Genomic DNA, 20,430 nt, shown 5'->3' on the forward strand with positions numbered 1-20,430 from the left:
AGTCGGTACTTTGCGGAGTAATTCTATATAAGTGACCAGCTTCCCAGGAGACAAGGTTAGGTGAACAAACCGGCGTAATATGACCAAAAAGATGTCAAATCAGCGTTAAAAAAGCAGACAAAGAAATACGACTTAAAAGGTCCCCTCTTGAGCATTTAAACACGAAACTCATTTTGATTTTCAAAAAAAATGTAAACTTCTTTTGTACAACAAAAATGTTGCTGTTGTCAAAGCATTCGTTTTATGATGTTTTAGATTATGCTTTTCAATGACAGATATAAAAGACAATTACAGACTGACAATAATGTGTGAGAAATTTTGGAGTTTGTAAAATGTTTTCTAGAATTAAGTGCTCAGCAACAAAATCGGCAGCCCAAATATGCGGACATAAAACAGTAAACTTACTAACGTCTAGGATGTTATTTTCGAAAAGCCTCCTTACACTAAAGCAAAAACCATTAACATCGTCTTATGCATTCTTGAGATTTTAGGAGGATCCGTCATCATTGTTTTAATTTCGTTATATACAGTCGGTGTTTATCGTATTACGATTACCAATGAATACCAATTTGCAAAAATGGTATTTTTTAAAAGTTCACGGTAGAGCTTAGGAAAAATCGTATAAAGAAATAAATTATATGAAATGTTTGAGAATATTTGAGAGGGTTAGTCATTACAACTGTTTCAGATTGCCTTAGATTCAAGTAATAAGTTAGCTGCAACACATTGTATTCTGGTTTTCTTGTTTTTAAGATAAGCAGTACGCCTATCGGGCTTAAGGGAATACTCTTTTTGTAACGGTCAAAAAACACATGTTTGAAAAGGGGAGGGATTTCGTTGTCAGTAATGACAAATGTTCAAAACCACTAGCACCGACTTAATCGGTATTAGTACTTGACAGTATAAGTATTGAGAAGGATTTGAAAAATATATCAACACTGAGTTGAGACACATTGGATGTTATTGTGTCAAACAGCGCCAAACATTTGCTGCTGTAAGTATAAAAAATAAGTTAGTCATGTTAATGTTTATGAGAATGAATAACGTGTTGACAATTTTATTCTGGAAGAATATATCTGAACATTTATGACTACACATCTGAAATGTGTGGCAAATCTGGTTCATTATGTCATAACTATAAAGTTGCAAACAAGTTTGTGCGGAACGACCTCTTAAATAAGTCCACATAGATTCTACTATTTTCAACATATACTATAACCGCTGCAAAACAGCCAACAGTATAGCAATTACTACAACAGTGTTATTTCTAAAGTAATAATTTACAATAAATTAACCTCTTTAAAGCAACATTTTTCAGGGGCAACTAAAATGTTTGTCTTCCAGAGAATTTTGCTCTGCAGAGGTTTTATAATATTTACTATACGGCAAAAAATCATATAGCTGAATCTTTAATTCATTATATTTGCTTTAGATAGAATATAGCAATAACATTCTTCAGACCTACATTCCTTTCTCAGTAATAGTAAAACAGTCGAAAGTACCAGAGAATATTTCGTGCACCTTCGTAAATATTTCCAAATAATTAAAAAAGATTTGTGTACGGTCACATACGTGTATTTACGCTACTAATGAATGTTCACGAAACAATACACTTTCTTATAACGCTTTGAGTTCGTCACACTTCGGTAAGTATTTGTAATAGATAGTTCTTACAAACTTAAAGTTCGTTAAATTTCAACTGTTATTGTCAACTTCGGTCAATATTTACCAATTTTAAAATTTTATCAAATTTGCAAAGCTTCGTGTAATCAATTTTCTCAAAAGAATCCTGTAAATGTCCACATAGTGTATAAATCTTACCATTTGGTTCAACTGGTTCAACGTGATGTTTGTGAAGATCAATTTCACATAGTGCTGATGATTAAAATCTATTATCCATGAATAACAATAGTCACTTCCTGTCAGAAATGGATAGCCTATAGACATTATTACTGAAGCCTTTTGAACATATACTGCGTTCGTAATTATCGTTGCATTGCCCTTTTTAAAACTTGGAAACAGGTCAACAGCATCTGAAGGAAACGTATATTATCCTATATTAGGCTACTTTTATGTTTTTCTTTATTTCTATAGTCAATAAATGTAAATGAGATTTGATATTAACTAGAAATGTGTCGTCACGCCACGGATGCCCCCGCATGCAGCTAAAATTTCAAATGTTATACATGTAATAATATTTATAGTTCCAAATTTCTTTGTACAAATTTTTTTTTCATTCTAAGTTCAAACCACTTAAAATATCCAATGTTAACACGAACCATTTTTATACAAAGTTTAAGGCCATGAAATTATTCAGTTTTAACCTTGTAAATTGCATTTTGCATATTTGTAGCTGAAATAATGACTACATATATTTCCATAAATGAGAGCGGAAACTGAAAAATTCAATTTTTTCCAACTTTCAAGAGAGATAACTTGTCTAAAACCATCGAACCAGGACCACATTAAAATTTGGCCTGCTAAGATGTGTCTATATGACAAATTTCAGTTGAAAGTGTACAACTGATGGGGAGATAATGAACGGAAACTAAAACTTTCCTCTTTCTTTAAAGAGGGATAATACTGTCAGAAATCAGCAAACAAAGACTAAATTTTAACTTGGCCCGTGCATTCCTTTGACGTATCGATATATTCAATTTGAGTTGTATATGTACAACTGTTGGAAAGATAATGAACGGAAACTGAAAATTTCTTTTTTTCAAAGTGAAAGGGGCATCACTTTGCCAAAAATTATCGAACTATGACCAAATTTAAACTTTACCTGCGCATTCCTTTTACGTATCTATACCTCAAATTTGAGTTGAATGCGTATTACTGTTGGGGAGAAATGAACGGAAACTGAAAATTTCACCAAGGGTCATAATTCTGTCAAAAAACATTGGACTATAATCAAATTCGAACTTAGCTTGCATTTTCACATGATATGTCCATATGTAAAATTTGAATTTAAATGTGTGCAAACGTAACTAAGTTAAGAATGGAAACTGATAATGACAGAATAACGGGAGGATGGAATAACGGAACGGGATAACACTATATGCCCAAGCCATTTTATGGCGGGGGCATACAAAGAAAGTGTGTTTAGGCTTGAACTTTACTGTGAATGTTTGTTTGTAAATGTATCATAGCAACATAGTTATATGTCAATTGATAGGGTGTTTGTGGGACAAGAAAACAATATTGTAGTATCTAAATTGTTTAAAGTGATTAATATAGGGACTGAAACTACCAGTTAATCAGCCGAAGACATACTTTATGTTAAATATCATTTAATGTTTATACGGTCTTAGGTTGGTTGTATATTAGGTCTTATACATTTCCTACCAAATTATTAGCAGTGAGTGTAAAGTTTCGTGCTAAATGAAACAACGTCTTTTAAAGAAAAATCAGGAATTTAAGATTAAATATCAAGCTAGGATCTGATTACAATTAATTGTTTTATATGAAACGGAATGTCAAACACAGAATAAGGAATCTAAAATGATGAAAACTCCGGAAAACAGAAGAGTTAGCGAGAGCGATGAAACAAAATATCAATAATGAATATTGCAGACTCAGTTGGTTTGTGTCTAATGATGAGTTGTAATAAAAGGTGTAATATCTCTCAGGGCACAAGCATTGAGTTTACTTTTTTTATTCCAAGCTATAAACTTATAAGGGTCAATGATACCGAGGGACGACACAAATAGAGCAACACTTAAAAAACAAGAATAGCACGATTTAAAGCTGCAACACATCCGGAACTTCCATTATAAAACAGAAAAACGTTGCTAAAAATGGTGTGTGTTTATTGTTTCCACAATGTGTCAATATCTAATAAAAAGTATACGGTATGTCTAGAAGGCAAATGGCTTTAAGATATCAAGGCCCTATTTATTTTTTAGTTACGTATCTCTTTTTTATCCGATTTTTGTTTGAAAATATCTGACTTATCGTGCACGTTTTACCTGTTAAATGTTTAATGTAAATATGTGTTGAGTTCTTGTTTGGTTCAATCTGTGGCGAGTCATTTTTGCCATAGTCGTCATAATTTCGATGAGTAATCTAAGGTCGTATCATCTTTATGTTCGTTGAAATAGTTACTAGACGAATAATCATTTGATAAGTGAAATCTGCACCGTCCCCGAGCTTTCGTCGGTGTGTTCATCACTGACAGGTGTTCTTATTTTGTGGACACATTTCGGCGAAATTGGTATACGTGTAATATAAAAATGGCACTGATTGCAATGCGAATGAATGACCGACAGCCTATATCCCTGTGTTTATAAAGTCTCTTTAGCTTATTTAAAGAGCAAAACGGACAATTTATAAGTTTTTTGTTGTTGTCTTTTGTATTGTTGTTTTGTTTGTTGTTTTGTATGTTTGTTTATTTGGTTAGGTTTTGTAAATGTTATAATTTGATTTTGTTATGTAAATATCATATTCACTTCATAGACATACAGTCCTCTTAACTTTTCTTATATTTACTCGAGTATACCAATCACATTTTCGTACGTCCTAAATATCTCAATACAGCACTTGCTCAACAGCTTTATTTAGTATCATAGGAAATGTATTCGTACTAAATGTGAGTCAAACGAATTGGGAATACAGAACAGGTCTACTTATTATGGGTAAACCGTTGATTTTGAGAAATTTAAAGAAAGATATATGAAAAGGAATATGAATACCTGAATGTTTACACCCATGAATTTCAAATTGAAGACATATTTCTTCCGCCTCGTCACTTTCATTAAATTCCAACTTGATCAAACGTGCAGTAACTGGGGTTTGAAGCAAAAATGATCTATGCGTGCGAGACGTTGATTGGTCAAAATCAGTTTTCAGCTATAAAATAAAGCATACAATGCGAAGCAGTAATGCATACGTAGACACATTGATGCATGTGTAAGTAATTAGATTGTCCGTCAGAACTTTTATAAAATACTTGCTTTGACAAACGTCGTAAAAACAATCATCACTGCTGTTTTTTATACGAAGAATGTTTAAAAATGAATGCATCTAGCACTTCATAAGTTTCATTGATTTTTCATTTTGTTCTCTCAACGGATTCACTTCTAGCAGATGAACAAAGTTTCAGACTGCAGATTCAATCTTTGACGGCATTTTCATAGTCTTCTTAGGTTTAATATGAAGATGTTACAAGTGAAGAAATATACCTGTATTATTCCTTTATTCCCAAAATACTTATACCAAAATTTAAGCAGTGTGCCGTAAAATTTTTAATCTAATAATCACCTTTCCTTTTTACTTATCTTTTGTTATTAAAATGGTTTTATTCGATGCACATATGTTGACCAGTAGGATGGAATAATTAAATTAACTATGATTAAAGAATACAATTTGCTACCGTTGAAAGTTGATTTGATCTGTCATGCCATGGCCCCAGTGTCCTAGTCGTGAGAGGAAAGTGTGGCGCCTCGGCAACAAAGACACAGGAAACATGCATAACCGAGGTGTTTGCACTGAACAATGAATACCGGAAAGGTTTTGTTTTAGCTTCGGAGACAGAAAAGAAATCATAGTAGGCATGGTCAGGTGAATACAGTTAATGGGGAGAGCAAAACAACATTTGTTTGCTTCAGAAAGCATATCACTTTAATAACGCGTTGCCATGCAGCAATTTTACACTGGTCGAACCTGTCGCGCGACTTCGTTTTCGAAATTTTTTGTTAAGTTTACGAAGATTTTGTTTTTGTCTTGAAAAATTTCGAATTATCAGATTTTTTTCCTTTTTGAACATCAACATGAATGACAGACCATGAGTTGTAAGAAAATGGCATACATGACCTTCTTTATACTGATAACCTATTTGCAATGCATTGTCTTTTGCCGGACTTTTAAGCCCTAATCTTGTGTTTTTCTTTCGTTTTATCTTATCAAAATGAACACACATTTGTCATACATTACCTTCTTCATACTGATAACCTATTTGCAATGCATTGTCTTTTGCCGGACTTTTAAGCCCTAATCTTGTGTTTTTCTTTCGTTTTATCTTATCAAAATGAACACACATTTGTCAACAGTGTTCACATTTCTTAAGACCGTTCACTTTAATTTGGAAACTGCTTAAGCAACAACTTAGCGCTTTGTACGCAAGTCTTTCTCTGCTCATCTTTCAGCAAATTCATTTATCAAAGACCTTTCTTATTAAAAAGAAACATAATTACATCAAATCTCGTTTGAGAATGTTATGAGCTACTTCTATCGAGTTTTCAACGAAACAATTTGCCTTGTGGTGTATCTGTCATCAATGTTTACTATTTCTGTCACTTGAGCAATCGTCTTGACAAACGTTGCTTTGGGGGCGACAGTAATGGGGTGTACGTTCTGTCGAAATTAATCCACATTTGAATGCATTAAACCAACGAATAACTGATAAAAAAGACTTTCATTTTGTCCACATACATAGCAGATTTCACCCTATGCCAAAGAGGCAACGATTTTTAAATTAAGACCATATTTAAACTTTGATCTTTTACCAACCATTTTTGTATTATACTATACGAGTAGTCAATGTACAACGAGCTATAAACATAGCTGAAGTAAACGGATTTTAATGAATGTGATATAGATGTATACCGGGCATGTATATTTACGAAATAACCTTCACTTTCTATATAACAATAAAACAATTTAGAGGCATTTACATGTATATAGGAACACTCTTCGTAGACAGGTCTGGGTATCCTTAAGTTTATGCGGCAAGCATGAACAAAAACAGAACAGTGGCATGACGTAGTTAATGTAGAAAATCCTGAATCACTTGCATCAATGCGTTATTTAGTATTTGCCTTTTATCATAATTGTCTTGTTTTGTTTCAACTTTGCGCAAATAATATTATAAAGAAGAACACAATATGTCTATTCAATGAAAAAGAAGGGATATGTCACATTTTCTAAATATATAAATGCGACAATTTAAGTATTTTCAAAAGGAAAATATTTCCATCCAATACACTTTACAAAAATGGTAGATACTCCATATGAATTCGATACAATTAATATAAAAGGATATCTATAGTAGTTGGTCAAATTTGGTTAGACTGTTTCCAAAATCCAAGTGATGCATGTGTTTGTTTGACATAAATGTGAAACATTTCATAATAATCTAATACATTACCTTTTCGCTATAAATGCTTAAGTTATTTGTCTGATTCCCATACAGAAGATAGAATGAGTTCCAGCTACCTCTTGAATCAAAATTTGCTCTATTCGAAGCATATACTGTAACCCCTTCAATTTTCGTTACTACTATTAAATCAACCTAAAATCACAAATACACTTAAAATAATCTGTTCATTTATATTACTGAACACATGTCAAAATGTTTAAACGTATAGCTTAATGATACCGTTTAACTAAAAAGCTGACAAAACTTGGAACAACTGTTTGACTCTTTGTAAATATAGACAGAAATTTTGCATCTTTTATTTGTTTATCTTTGGTTAAAAAAGCGGTCCGCATTAAAAATTACGTTCAACAACAAATTTATGATATAAGCAAGTATAACATATCTTTAAAAGTACGGCTTTTGAATTCAAAATATTTCTTTTAGAAATGACACTGTGCAAATGTCAAGAAAAACGCTTTTTGTGAGTGTTATGATGGAGTTTTGATTTTCAAACCATAATCCACGGATTTGCATCTTTCACTTTGTCATTGCACCAACCAGTTGAGGAAGGTCCTGAAGGGAACGGCTCTAACCATGGTGAGGCAAATATTTGATTATTTTGAATACTCCCATCATTCATTCCAAGATCTTCATTACATAATTCTCCATCCACTGTAAAAAAAGGTTACAATGTTTTGAAATTCAATCTATATCTACCACTTTCGTATTCTCTTATTACTATAAAATACGAGTGCGTTTAGTTTTAATACTAAATATATTGAACAAATTGGATAAATTATATTATGCGAATCACTGACCAGTTCAATAAAATGGGTTATGTAAACAAACGTTATACTCAGTGAATTACAGACCCAAAAGGGAACGATATTAACAGTTGTTTTTTGTGGTTTTGTGTGTGTATGTTTTTTTTGTGTTTTTCTGTTGTTGTTTTTTGTTTTGTTTTGGGGATTTTTTTTATTTATGCGCATGTAGTGAAACGACAGCTATTACTTTTTAACTCAAATGACGACTCGTTGCATTGATATTAATTTATTAAACCCATATACAAGTATCAACACATCCAAAAATTCTGTTCAGCCGGATATTCATCTTTTTTTTCATTAAATAGATTACTGAGCCATAATTCCTTTAAGAGGAAAACTTCGAATTTATCCCTCAGGAGTCTTCACACTGATTTCGAGCTTCGCACATTTGGATAGTATATAAAAAAAAAACTGGCCAAAAGGTATGACAGAAAGCATGCCCTATAGTTCCACCTTTTCAAGCTCTTGTTGTCTACTGTGTTATCATGAAGTATTAAATTCTCCATTATGGTTGGCTAAGATATGGCGAAATGGTCAAATCTACCAAATTGTTTATGTCCAGGAACGGCAACAATTATCGTTTGTATTTGAAGGATTTACTACACTCTCGCCGTTGCATGGTTTGTGTGGTATAACTCAATCGATAATATAACGAGACAACAAAATTATGAGTATTTCATTAACATTATTAACAACCATTTTCTATTTTCTAAATGCGTTATGAGTGAATTCATCATTTGACATCCAGTCGTTTATTCTTTCTAAAGACGGAAAATGTATTCATTTAAGAGGATAAATGTACCTTTAAATTAAGTACTTTATTATCAAATACAAGTACATGATAATATTATAAAGAACAGCTTACTAGATTCCAAATCCGTTGTATAGATCTTAAATGATGCTTTATCAGCTTTATCAATCAGTTTCGATTTCGATGTCTTATTTAAAGAAAAGACTTGAAAATCCAAGGTGATGTAACGAGCACGAACGTGTCTGAAACAGAAGTATATTGTTTTCCCTCAATTGTGTATTTTTACATGGAGAGGTCTATAAGCGGTAACAACTTATGTAACTGTAATTGAAAACTCTTTTTCTAAAATGTGAAAGAAAAATCTTAAACAAAGAGAGAAATAAATAGAAGATAAAAATCAACTTTTTGTTTGGATTACCTATAAGGGTGACTCATGAATAATCTACCCTACATGTGTTAACTGTGCTTTCGGAAACTATCATTAATTGCATTTTAACTGTCAATATAACACATTAAAATTGTTATGGACTTTTGGGAATTTGTTGCACATTGCGTATTGTAAGTGCTGATATTACAAAAGGTAGTATTATTTAGAGTGGGCCTAGCAAAAGATAAAGCCACACATATAGATGAAACTAGTTACATTAAGAAAGTCTTGTTCAACCGTTTACCTGCTAAAACTTAAAAAAGAGACAATACTTTGCCATTATTATAAAGCCTGCATGCAGCAAGGAAAGTAAAAACTGTATTTATTTCTCATAATTAATCTGCCTTTCATAAAATTTATAATAGAGATTCAGTACTCGATGAATGTTGTTTTTTCACTACTTTTATCATGGTATAAAAAGTTTACAGTTAAAAATTGGTAAATATATTTAGTAATCAGTATATATCGATAATAAGCGAAAAAACAAATTGCTACCGTTACTACTTCATGGTGAACTACCGATAAGTTGTAACTGTAGAAGTTTGTTTGTACACTCGGATTAGCTGAAAAAATATTTACAACAATATGTCTTTACAGCAACTTAACAGCAAGCGACCATTATTATTCTTGTCTGTAAGAATGCATTTCAGTGCTTCACCATAAAGAAATCCAGTATTCATCTCGCTATACCAGCATTGCATTAACATCAGATTTATCTAAAACGAGAAAATAAATGGTAAATTCTTGATACAGAATATGATAAAGAAAAATTATGTAACGGTACAATATACATTTGTTATCATAGAATCCATAATTTTTTCATGTAAATGTTATGTTATCTGTATAAATGAAAGGCATTATTTACCATATCTTCGTGCTAAATTACATAGAACTATATCATATAACTTTTTTTCAGGTAATGTGTTTTGTAAGAATAACCAAATGATAGAGTTCGATTGTTTTTATCAACAATAAAAATACTAGAGAAAACTGTGCCCATTGTAGATCATTGTTACATACTGCCGTACCATAACAATTTTACTTTACAATCAATCAAGTTTAAAAACAGAAACGAAGGGACTAAAGGTCAACCTAAAAAATAAAATGTTTAAAGTTTTTTAAAATATCAAACCGATCAAAACAATGATATAAGGTGATCAATATCCTTCTTTTTATACTTAAATTTCGAAATAAAATATATTACGAGTTGCAACATCAAACATACATATTAATACAAAAATATACGGTATTTGTAATTGTACACTTATACTGAGTTTTTTGTTGTTTTTTTTTTTTTTGGTCGGGCGTTCAGCTGAAACGTGCAAAAATCTGAAAATAACGTAGTTATTATCTACCTAATTATCATAATTTCATTAGCAATTACCATTCATTTCCTAAATATAAGTCAAATTTCTATGATTTAGAGGGGCGTTCGTGGCCGATTGGTTAAGGCCGTTGACTTAAAATCAATTGCCCCTCGCCGCTTATTGTTCAAATCCCACCAGGGACTTTAGATTATTCATTGTAAGGAAGTCATTCGGCTAGCTTACGAAAAATCAGTGGTTATACCCAGTCCCGTTCGTGCCTGAAATTTCCGGAAAGCCACCTAAGGTATTCTTGCACAAGAAAACTAATACCTATACTGTATGTGTTGATGCGACTTGAACGCCAAAAATACTATAATGGATTGATATAAAGTAGATAAATTGCTAGTATTTCATATAGTTCCTTATCGAGTCTGATAAGCAAGTTTATTTGAGCTTAAACTTTATCACAAGGTTTGTGCAGGGCCGTTTGAGTTATTGTTATAGTCATGGGATTTCAAACAGGCTGGTATATCTAAAGGGGATATAAAGAATTTGGTCACATGACGAAAAAAGGTCTTATCATTTGTTAAATAAAATTTGTAAATAATTAAAACAATGAATTGTGCACGTGCTATAAAATAGATTCAAAGATTCAAATAACTTTATTTGTGTTCAAAGGCCTCAGGCCCAAAATACATAGCATACATACAACAATATAGTAATATGGTTGCGTCACCTTAACAATGTTTATTAATGCGTAAAAAGACTAGTTGTTTATGTTATCCATTAAAACATATACATAAAACATAAGCTTCCTTAATGTGATTATATCACGTGTATCTTTTAATACATAAAAATCATGTAGTTCTTTTCCGCCAAAATACCAATTGAATAAATACTTATCACGGATTTGTTTGTATTTTTTACATATAAAGAAAGCATGGAATTCACAATCTATACTATCATAAAATAAAATATTGAAAGGTAAAAAAATATACACTCACCCCTTTTCCCCCCTTGAAAACCATTTCAATTTTAGACACATGCATAGAACGCCGCAAGTCAATTTGACACGTTAATTTTACATTATCTAAAATAAGTGACATCAAAATTGTTTATTAGCAAAACAAAATGTTTTAATTGTTATATTAATGTAAAAGAGGTAACATTGTTTACAATAGATCGATATTTAAATATGTTGATGCTAAACTTTGATATATATTTCATCCTGGAATATTTTGATTAACTGGTATGATATATAACTTAACCATGGAATAATTGTTAAACTGGTTTGTTGAAATCATACCGGTACGTTTTGAATCAATATTCCAAATCAAGTCGAACCCCGACACCAGCCCTGTAAAATAAGTCATTTAAATTACTCACATATTCATAAGAACAATTAAATAGAAGGCTCTTAACTCCCTTAAGATAGTGCGATTAAAGGAATACAATAACAAAAAGTAATGGAAATTAGATAAAAAAAGGCAAGAAACACATTTTATAAGTCTTCAAAAATAGCACGGATAAGAAAGGACTGCTGACATCCTTAAGTGTGAAGGAAAACATTAATATATCGAACAATATCTACTATCTAACTGACACAAAACAAATAATTGTAGTTTTTAAAATATAGTAAGATGTAACAAATTTGAGAAATAAAGTATAATAATTAAAAAATCAACATCATAAAGTTTTATGTTATTTCCTTTCTTCTACATCTTACGATTGATGGCAAGTAAATTTATACATACGTGTCGCCCCTCCAACTGTATCATCAGCAACTAAAACAGACAAATATTCATGTAGCATAAAGTTTATTCTATGATACATAAACAAGAGCGTCTCTGAAATCATACTGACGCGATTGTGGATAATTCAACAGATCAATGGTCTCGAATGTGAATTGATTTAACATAAGATGTTGTTACAAATCGTTTTTCTTTGTATGTTAAATTGACTGTGAATATTGCAAAACAAATTCAACATGCCATCCAAATGATCCAAGCATGTTTTTTTTTCGTGCTTTTTCCATTGAAAGTTATATCAGAAACAGATAAGTCTTTGACATTTTAAATTTGTAAAGTATAACTTCTTTTTTAGTTAAAGATTAAGCTCAACAACGGGTTAGTATATTATATATTCACGTGGTTAGTTATGAACGTTAGGTAGTAGATAAACAGTAATGTAATATTTGGAATGTACGAGAAATGTTTTAACCTGGGACAGTGCTGCAGAAATAGTTTTGCTCTGTAGAAAAAGTTGACATTGGACACTTGGTTCCATTCTGTAATACAAATATTTATATATCGATCTTTAAAGATCCTGTAACACAATTTTTTCATGGTTTTATTCCATAAATATGATGCTCAAATTAAGATTTGTCAATATTGTAAGTTCCAATAAGCATAGTTTATAAAGATGTTACCAAATTTAACATTCCATGTAAATAAAGGGATATAATTGGAAATTTATTTTCTATAAATTCTAAGTCAAGTTTTCCGATAAAAATGAATGCACGTAATGTATTGATTAAATATAATGTGCACAAATATTTGCAGTACACATTTTACATATTCTTCGATGTTTGAAAATTGTTTTATTTGCATGATTATATAATAATGTTTTGCAAGCGTGGTATATACACAATCACAAAACATACAGGGTCTTTAATATAAGCTTATATATGACTTTTTTCAATATTCATGCAAATGGTATTCAAAAAAATAAAAATAAAGTATACTATTTATAAAGTACTTATGAGTGGTAAAAATACTAATTGGTATTATAAAACGATTGGATCAATTTAAGTCATGAAGTAATTTAAGTGATAAGATGTTAATTACAAGAACAATCAGTGATCACATGTGTCGCCTCATGATAACCATAACTCAGCAAAATATCATTGAACCTAAAACACAAAAGAAATATTCAAGGACAAAAACTTAAGATCATTCAAGTGAAAAGTTAACAGTTGAGTATTATGCACAATAAAGTGACCTTACAAATAAATCCTGTAAAGTTGCATTGAATTTGCATAAGTGGTTAAGAGGAGTAGTCCTGGCAATCTTAATTAACAACCTTTTTATTCAAGGGCCATAATTGGGCCAAATGGTATCCAAAAACAAAATAAAAGTAAGATAATAATAGAATGATAATAGAATACTCATGAGTGATACAAATTATGCGAAGAACCCGTGTTATATGCGCAAGTGCTCGACAAACCAATCAAGTAAGTAAAGTTTCATTCAAATTGCATAAGTGGTATAAGAGGAGTATACCGGACAACATGAAGAAAATAGAAATAATAAAATGGTCATAACCCTGACGAATTTCATTGAACCTTTAAAAAAACAATTATATGCACAACTAGACCAGCTACTTATCAAATTTGCATGAAATTGCACCTGTAGTCTTTTTTTTGAAGTTGTCAGGAAAAGCTTCTGTGTATATGGCTTAACACAAAAATACCTTTTCATTCAAGGGCCATAACCTGGTCAAAATCATTCAACCGGAAAGCCTTTGCAATATGCCCAAGAACTTGAGCTACAGATCAATTCTGTAAAGTTTCATTTACATTGCATAAGTGGTTTAAGAGAGGTAGTCCGGACAAACTTTTAAAATAACAATTATGAAAGGGCCATGACTGACAAAATTCATCGTACCGGATAATGCCGACGATATGCACAACTATACTAGGTACTGATTATTCTTATAAAGTTTGGATGAAATCGCAATAGTAGTTTATCAAGAGTAGTCCGGACAGGTTTTGTGACGGACGGACAGACGGAGGGACAGACGACGTAGAAGTAATCCATATATTTCACCACTATTCAGTAGAGGCTACACAAAAACAAGACGAGATGCATATCAGCAAATAAGGAGCATGCCTCTTAATCTGAACTGTTCTTTTGATGAAACGTTAATGGTGAAGTTAGTGTAACATTTCATCAAGCTTTCCTTTAATTCGAACATACATTTTATCAAAATTTGGCATCGTGTGTCAGTGTTTCTATGGTAACCGAAATTGTTTGTTAAAAATCGCTATTCAATTATACTTGCAAAAAGTGTTTGTATTCCTGACCTTATAATGCAAAAATTCTGGAAACAAAGTGATCCCTCGGAAGCATTAATCACAACAAAATAACATAAGAATTGCAGACTCGGTTTGATTGAGTCTGTACATGAGGGATAATGTATAAGTGCAACATCCCTCACGCCCCCTAGCACCGGCTTGAGCGGTACTCAATTCTCAACACTTTATAGTGTTGGAATCAATGATCCCGAAGGACCAGAAAATATAACAACACTAAAGTGAAGTACGGGGCAACTTTTTACGGCTGCCACACGGCACTTGACACCTGCTGTTGTGAAGTACAAAATTCTGGAAACAAAGTGATCCCTCGGAAGCATTAATCACAACAAAATAACATAAGAATTGCAGACTCGGTTTGATTGAGTCTGTACATGAGGGATAATGTATAAGTGCAACATCCCTCACGCCCTCTAGCACCTTACCTTTATCAGTTTGAAATTTGTTTTCAGCATTCCAAACGTAACATTGCTTTCGATTACATCTGCTAACGTGTAGATTTTGTCACACGTCGCTATGCTCAATTTATTCCTCTTTGATTTATTTGCTGTAATATAAACACCTTGGATAGAAATATACAAACTAACTCCACAAAATAGCTTTTATCTTAACGCATACATGTTATCATTTCATGATAATTTATCAAATACTGCGGATGTGCTGTTAATGATACTATACATTTATGTAAAGCTAAATGTGTCATAATATTATACCTGTCTCGTAAACTGAGATATTTGGAATGATTCCGTACGAATCAAATTCAAAGAAGACTGTTTGTGTTTTTCTATCTCTAAAACCTGAAATGATTTTCAAGTATAATTAGTAACACAGAACATTACAGTAACTACTAGAGCACCGCATAGGCGTAGCAATATACGCCCGAATACAATTTGTTTTAAGTAATTAAAATTTTGAGTTATCAAGTATAAATTTTGAAAATATATTCTGGAGACCCATTTATAACATTTGTCGGGAACATGTTTTATTTCAATAATTAATATTAAGACACATATTGATACATGTCAACTAAAATCTATGCTCTTTGAAAATGGATATTAAGAGATATTTGTACATGGTACAGCTTTCGCCGCCGAGTTCCAGTCACGACCTTAAAGGGCTAAATTTGAAATACAGAGTGACAATTATTAACCATTATGCAAATGTCTCGGAGTATATATACTGACTGAAAACAACAATAATGTTGACTTTTAAGTGATAAAAAATCAAAGAAACATACAAATAATATTATACAAGAAATTCAAGATCACAAACTATAATGCCTTCAAATTAATTGAAAATAAAAATGCTATGCTTATAAATCATTCTTTTTTATTACTTGCCTTTAAATATAACACATCGATTCTCGATCAAACATCCATTTTATGTTCATTATTTCTACATAACTACTGATAATTCTACTACAATAAAGCCATCAAAGTGATAATATATGTTAAAATCTACGATCTGCAGTTGTAGGTCGGAGGATAAGAATTTAAAGACATGTATACCATATGAATATGCTTACATGTAAATTGTGTATTATCTACAACCCCGGCTCGCCCCAAAAAGAAAACCTACTTGGCAAAGCATTTTTTTAATATCAGTGAACTGATTTTTGGAACTACTGCAGGGTTCTTCTATGTAATAATAGTTATGATGCATGCCAAATAACTGATATCTGGTAGCTTAACATAAGAATATGAACATGAAAATAAGTTTTTCTATGTATGTGAACCCTGGGACTGGGCCAATATTGACCTTTAGGAGCATGATTTATATTACTTTTGTTGATGTCACGGACTGACAAAGCGGCGACTGTATGTTCACCCTTCGAGAAGTATAAAAACAGTGTTTTCTCTGAGTTTTTTTTATTTATTTGCAGATATCTTGGTAAAAACCAATTTTATAAAATAAGGTGTTTGTTACAGAGAATGTAATATCGTAGTGTATGTTATTTGTTTAAAATTTAAAACAAGGAAACCTGGCGGGCATTTCTCTCCAATCTGGTAAATTGAATATCTTCCAGGAATCCAACTTTCAGTGTCCAGTTCAGTATCATGTCGCACTTTAACACATAACTTCATTTGGCTCTTCTTCTGTTTTGCCCGTTTATTTTTTTCAATTCTCATATCTAATACGCTTTGTGTCCATCCACGATTCTCATACTCTGGACACCCGTATTGTGACATAGGAATTGCAAATGGACCTGGAGGCCATAGACTTGCCTTGTCCTTTGACCCTGTTCAACAAAAGGGTCATTGTATTCATTTATTTGGAGAAGGTTTGGGCAACTGGTCCAAACTATTGATCTTAAGTTTTCAAACTAGATTGAATTTAATATATATATATTTTATTATATATATATATATATATATATATATATATATATATATATATATATATATATATATATATATATATATATATATATATATATATATATATATATATATATATATATATATATATAGAAATGAGAGAATATATACACACATACCACCACATCGATATGCCAGTCCAATTACGGCACAGCGCCTAGCAGTACAGTCATGAAAGCATAGCCACTGCTCATACACCATCACAAAATGAAGGTTTCAGAACAGCTTTAACAGTTTTATTGTACTGATATAGAAATATATTCAAGCCAATGCGGTTCAGATAATTCGTGTCAATAGCACGAGCTTCACCTGTGACAATTCAACCAAAAAGGTCTTTTAGTTATATAAAATACGATCTATATCTATAACGCATATCTTATCCTATAATTTTCAAAATCTAATAACACATATTGATTAATCACATTATTATAAAAATAAAAGATTATGGACGTTGTGCACAGGATCAAAAGCACGCAAAGAAATAAGGAATTATAACATGAAATGTACTTTCAATAGATACATGTAAATATATACATATTTATTTTTTACCTTTGCTTATATTAAGCGCCTCGCACAGGACATTGTCCGATATTTGTTTGCATCTAGAATATTGAAAGTTCGTATTTTCCTCAACAAACTTCTGCTGTGTAAAAACTGGAAAGAAAATCTAAACATAAGCGTTGAATGGAATTCTATACGATTAAAGTCAAAAAGAAGCAAAATCTGTACATTTGAACTAATAACATCGCTGCAAACTATATTGATAATTATTTTATGATAATGTATATTTCAGGTTGGATACTAAACGTAATATTTAGGCAAAGGAGACGGAAAGAAAATCAAATTGAATGCTTAATCTTTACTTAAAAAGCATGCTCCTTTTTATAAAATGTAATTACATGCAAACTGACTGATTTTCTTAAGTTTATTTTTTCAAAATTAATATTCATAAGAAGAAAAAACCTTGACTGAAATATCAGGCAAAAAATGCAGAAAATCAGTAGCAACATCTGAGAAAATTTCTAATGAATATATCTATAAAAAAACGAATTTCTATACCAGGTTTCACAATGTATTAACATTTAACGTTGAATCATTCAGAAAAGTTATGAGCCTTTACATCTTACTTATTCTTTGAAATACAAAAATGGCATTTATTTATTTATTTATTTATTTTTAAAGGAACAAGTTTACACATTCAACCCTCTCTTCTAAAAAATAATTTAATGTTGTTGTTTTTTTAATCTATGTCTTCTATTGTTTGGAATTTGAAAGAAGGTGTTGTAGATTTGGCGCGACGTCACGTTACCTCGCTTTTGCGCAAATTGTTTATTTATGTTTTTAACGTAACGTCATTTCCTATGTATGTAAACATAGAGTTTGAATAAAGGAAACGAACCGTACACAACGCTTAGTTTTACTCACGATCACATCTTTACAGAAGGTTCTTCCAAAATACATATGTATGACAGTAATATTATTCTATAGGAGCAAATGGACAAAACGGTTCAATGCATGTTATTTCTAATAAATGCCGAATCCTCTTATGGTTTATTTCGGCAGAATCGATCCTTGGCCCTCTACTTTTTTAAATTTTCATTTATTTATATAGATAAATTTTCATTCTAATTTAATAAGTCTTCTTCTTGTTGATGAAACAATTCTTGTTTTAGTTATTAAAAACCCGCAAATCGCTGCTTGACAAATACTATCAGGCATCAAAGTAATAACAACATGGGGATACAAATGGCTGATAACCTTTCATCTATCTAACTTAAAGTCAATACCATTTGCATGTACAAAACTAAACAGATATCAATTGCTCCAAATACTTAACCAAACTGTAGATGTAATCCAGAACTCGGCAAATTTTGGGTTTTTCCAACCTAATCTGCCGGTACAAACTTGTATCGGTCATTAACGGTCACAATAGATAAGTCAACCCTCGAAGCTGTAACTGTAAAGGTTTGTTTGCGCCCCCGAATTGGCTGGGAAAACGACAATTTATTCTATATTCCTGTGTAAGTCTATAGAGTTTTTAAACGTGGGGGTTTTGTTTGTATAACAACTGCCAGTGGCAAGATGTGTGAAGTTGGAGACCTGGCGGCGTGAAGTTGGCGGGCTGGCGACCGAGTGTCCTGGAAGCGTGAAGATGACGGTCAGGCAACCCAGGCCGTGTGGTGTGAAGTTGGTGGCCTGGCGACCGAATGGCGTGAAGTTGGCTGAATAACGACCCAGCGGCCTTGCAGCGTGAGGTTTGCGGCCTAGCGGCCCTACGGTGTAAAGTTGACGGCGTGACTACCAAGCGGATTGAAGGTGGAGGCCTAGCGGCCTCAATATATTACAAGTTTGATTAATAAATTAAACAACTCTTAATTAATATGAAAGGACAAAACAAAAGGCAATTCAATAAAGTTCTAAAGACAATACTTGTTACTTAAATGATATATAAAAAGAAAATATAACTTTGAGAGAAGCTTTAAATTTTATCATTTTTTTGTAAAGTTGGTGGCCAAGCTGCCGAGTGGTGTAAAAGTTTACAGTTATAGAAATGTTATAAAAAACGGTATTAAATGAAATTTTTGTTATTTAAAAGATATATTTAACAAAGGATCACTTTGAGAGATCTTCTATCATTTTTGTGAAGTAAGCGGCCTAAACTTGTCATATATATGGTTAGTATTAGTAGTTATATAAATTGATATTATATGTCGCATACCTTCCTATTTGTATCCTAATATGATTAACAGAGAATCTTAATCGACAAAAATACATTCTAAATATTGAAATTTCAAGATAATTTTCGTAATAAATGCACGGTTTAAACTGTTTGTAAATACATAAAGTAGGACTTCGAACTAGGATAAACTAACGAAAGGAAGATAATACCTCCCGTTTTAATCCTTTCCTTCCACTGTATAAAATTGTAATTGTATAATGTTTATATTCGGGAAATAAATATGTTTATCCTAAACTGATAGCAGCATATTTTGTTCCAGAACATTTTATTCTCATTATATATAATATTCATGTTTGTTAATTATCAGAGACATTCTACGTTACAACTTTTTCCAGGATCGATCATAAGATAATTTTACAGATTATAAATTTTATAGAAATATTTGATAAGATATAACTTGATACACTTTCAGTTAAAAATAGATTTTATCTTACCTGTTCTTAAAACAAAGATAACGAAAATACAAAATATAAGTTTTCCGTTCATCATAACTAAACTTTGATAACTAACTATAAAAAAAATCGTCATTGTCATTTATTTCCGTAATATTATTTGTTAGCTCCATCTTGATGGAACAAGATCTACTAGCAGAGTAATACTAGTACCAGTTTTCTGTCCGGAATAAGGTCTGACATTTTATAATGTTGAATTAATAATCGCTTGTCAATTATCACTAATGATATTCAGGAATATTGCAATTATAGATCAAACAGATTGTCAAACGTTTAAAAGGGCAACAAATGCCAACATGTTTTTTATTATAATGCCACAAATT

The 20,430-nt window shown here is 31.6% G+C and overlaps 1 protein-coding gene across 1 annotated transcript; it reads right to left on the minus strand.

Annotated features, from left to right (window-relative positions):
• Window positions 1-10,217: 10,217 nt before the first annotated feature.
• Window positions 10,218-20,225, minus strand: LOC132734465 (uncharacterized). The gene is made up of 10 exons (XM_060721205.1): window positions 20,090-20,225; window positions 17,465-17,569; window positions 16,519-16,776; window positions 15,251-15,334; window positions 14,963-15,084; window positions 12,665-12,731; window positions 12,199-12,228; window positions 11,751-11,801; window positions 11,449-11,534; window positions 10,218-10,229 (listed from the first exon to the last, which is right to left on the minus strand). Exons 1-10 carry the CDS (start codon window positions 20,187-20,189, stop codon window positions 10,218-10,220), a joined length of 915 nt encoding a protein of 304 aa, XP_060577188.1. The 5' UTR covers window positions 20,190-20,225.
• Window positions 20,226-20,430: the final 205 nt, after the last annotated feature.

Source organism: Ruditapes philippinarum, unplaced genomic scaffold (genome assembly GCF_026571515.1).
Source record: "Ruditapes philippinarum isolate M1 unplaced genomic scaffold, ASM2657151v2 ctg1454_1_1_1_1, whole genome shotgun sequence".
Lineage (NCBI taxonomy): Eukaryota > Metazoa > Mollusca > Bivalvia > Venerida > Veneridae > Ruditapes > Ruditapes philippinarum.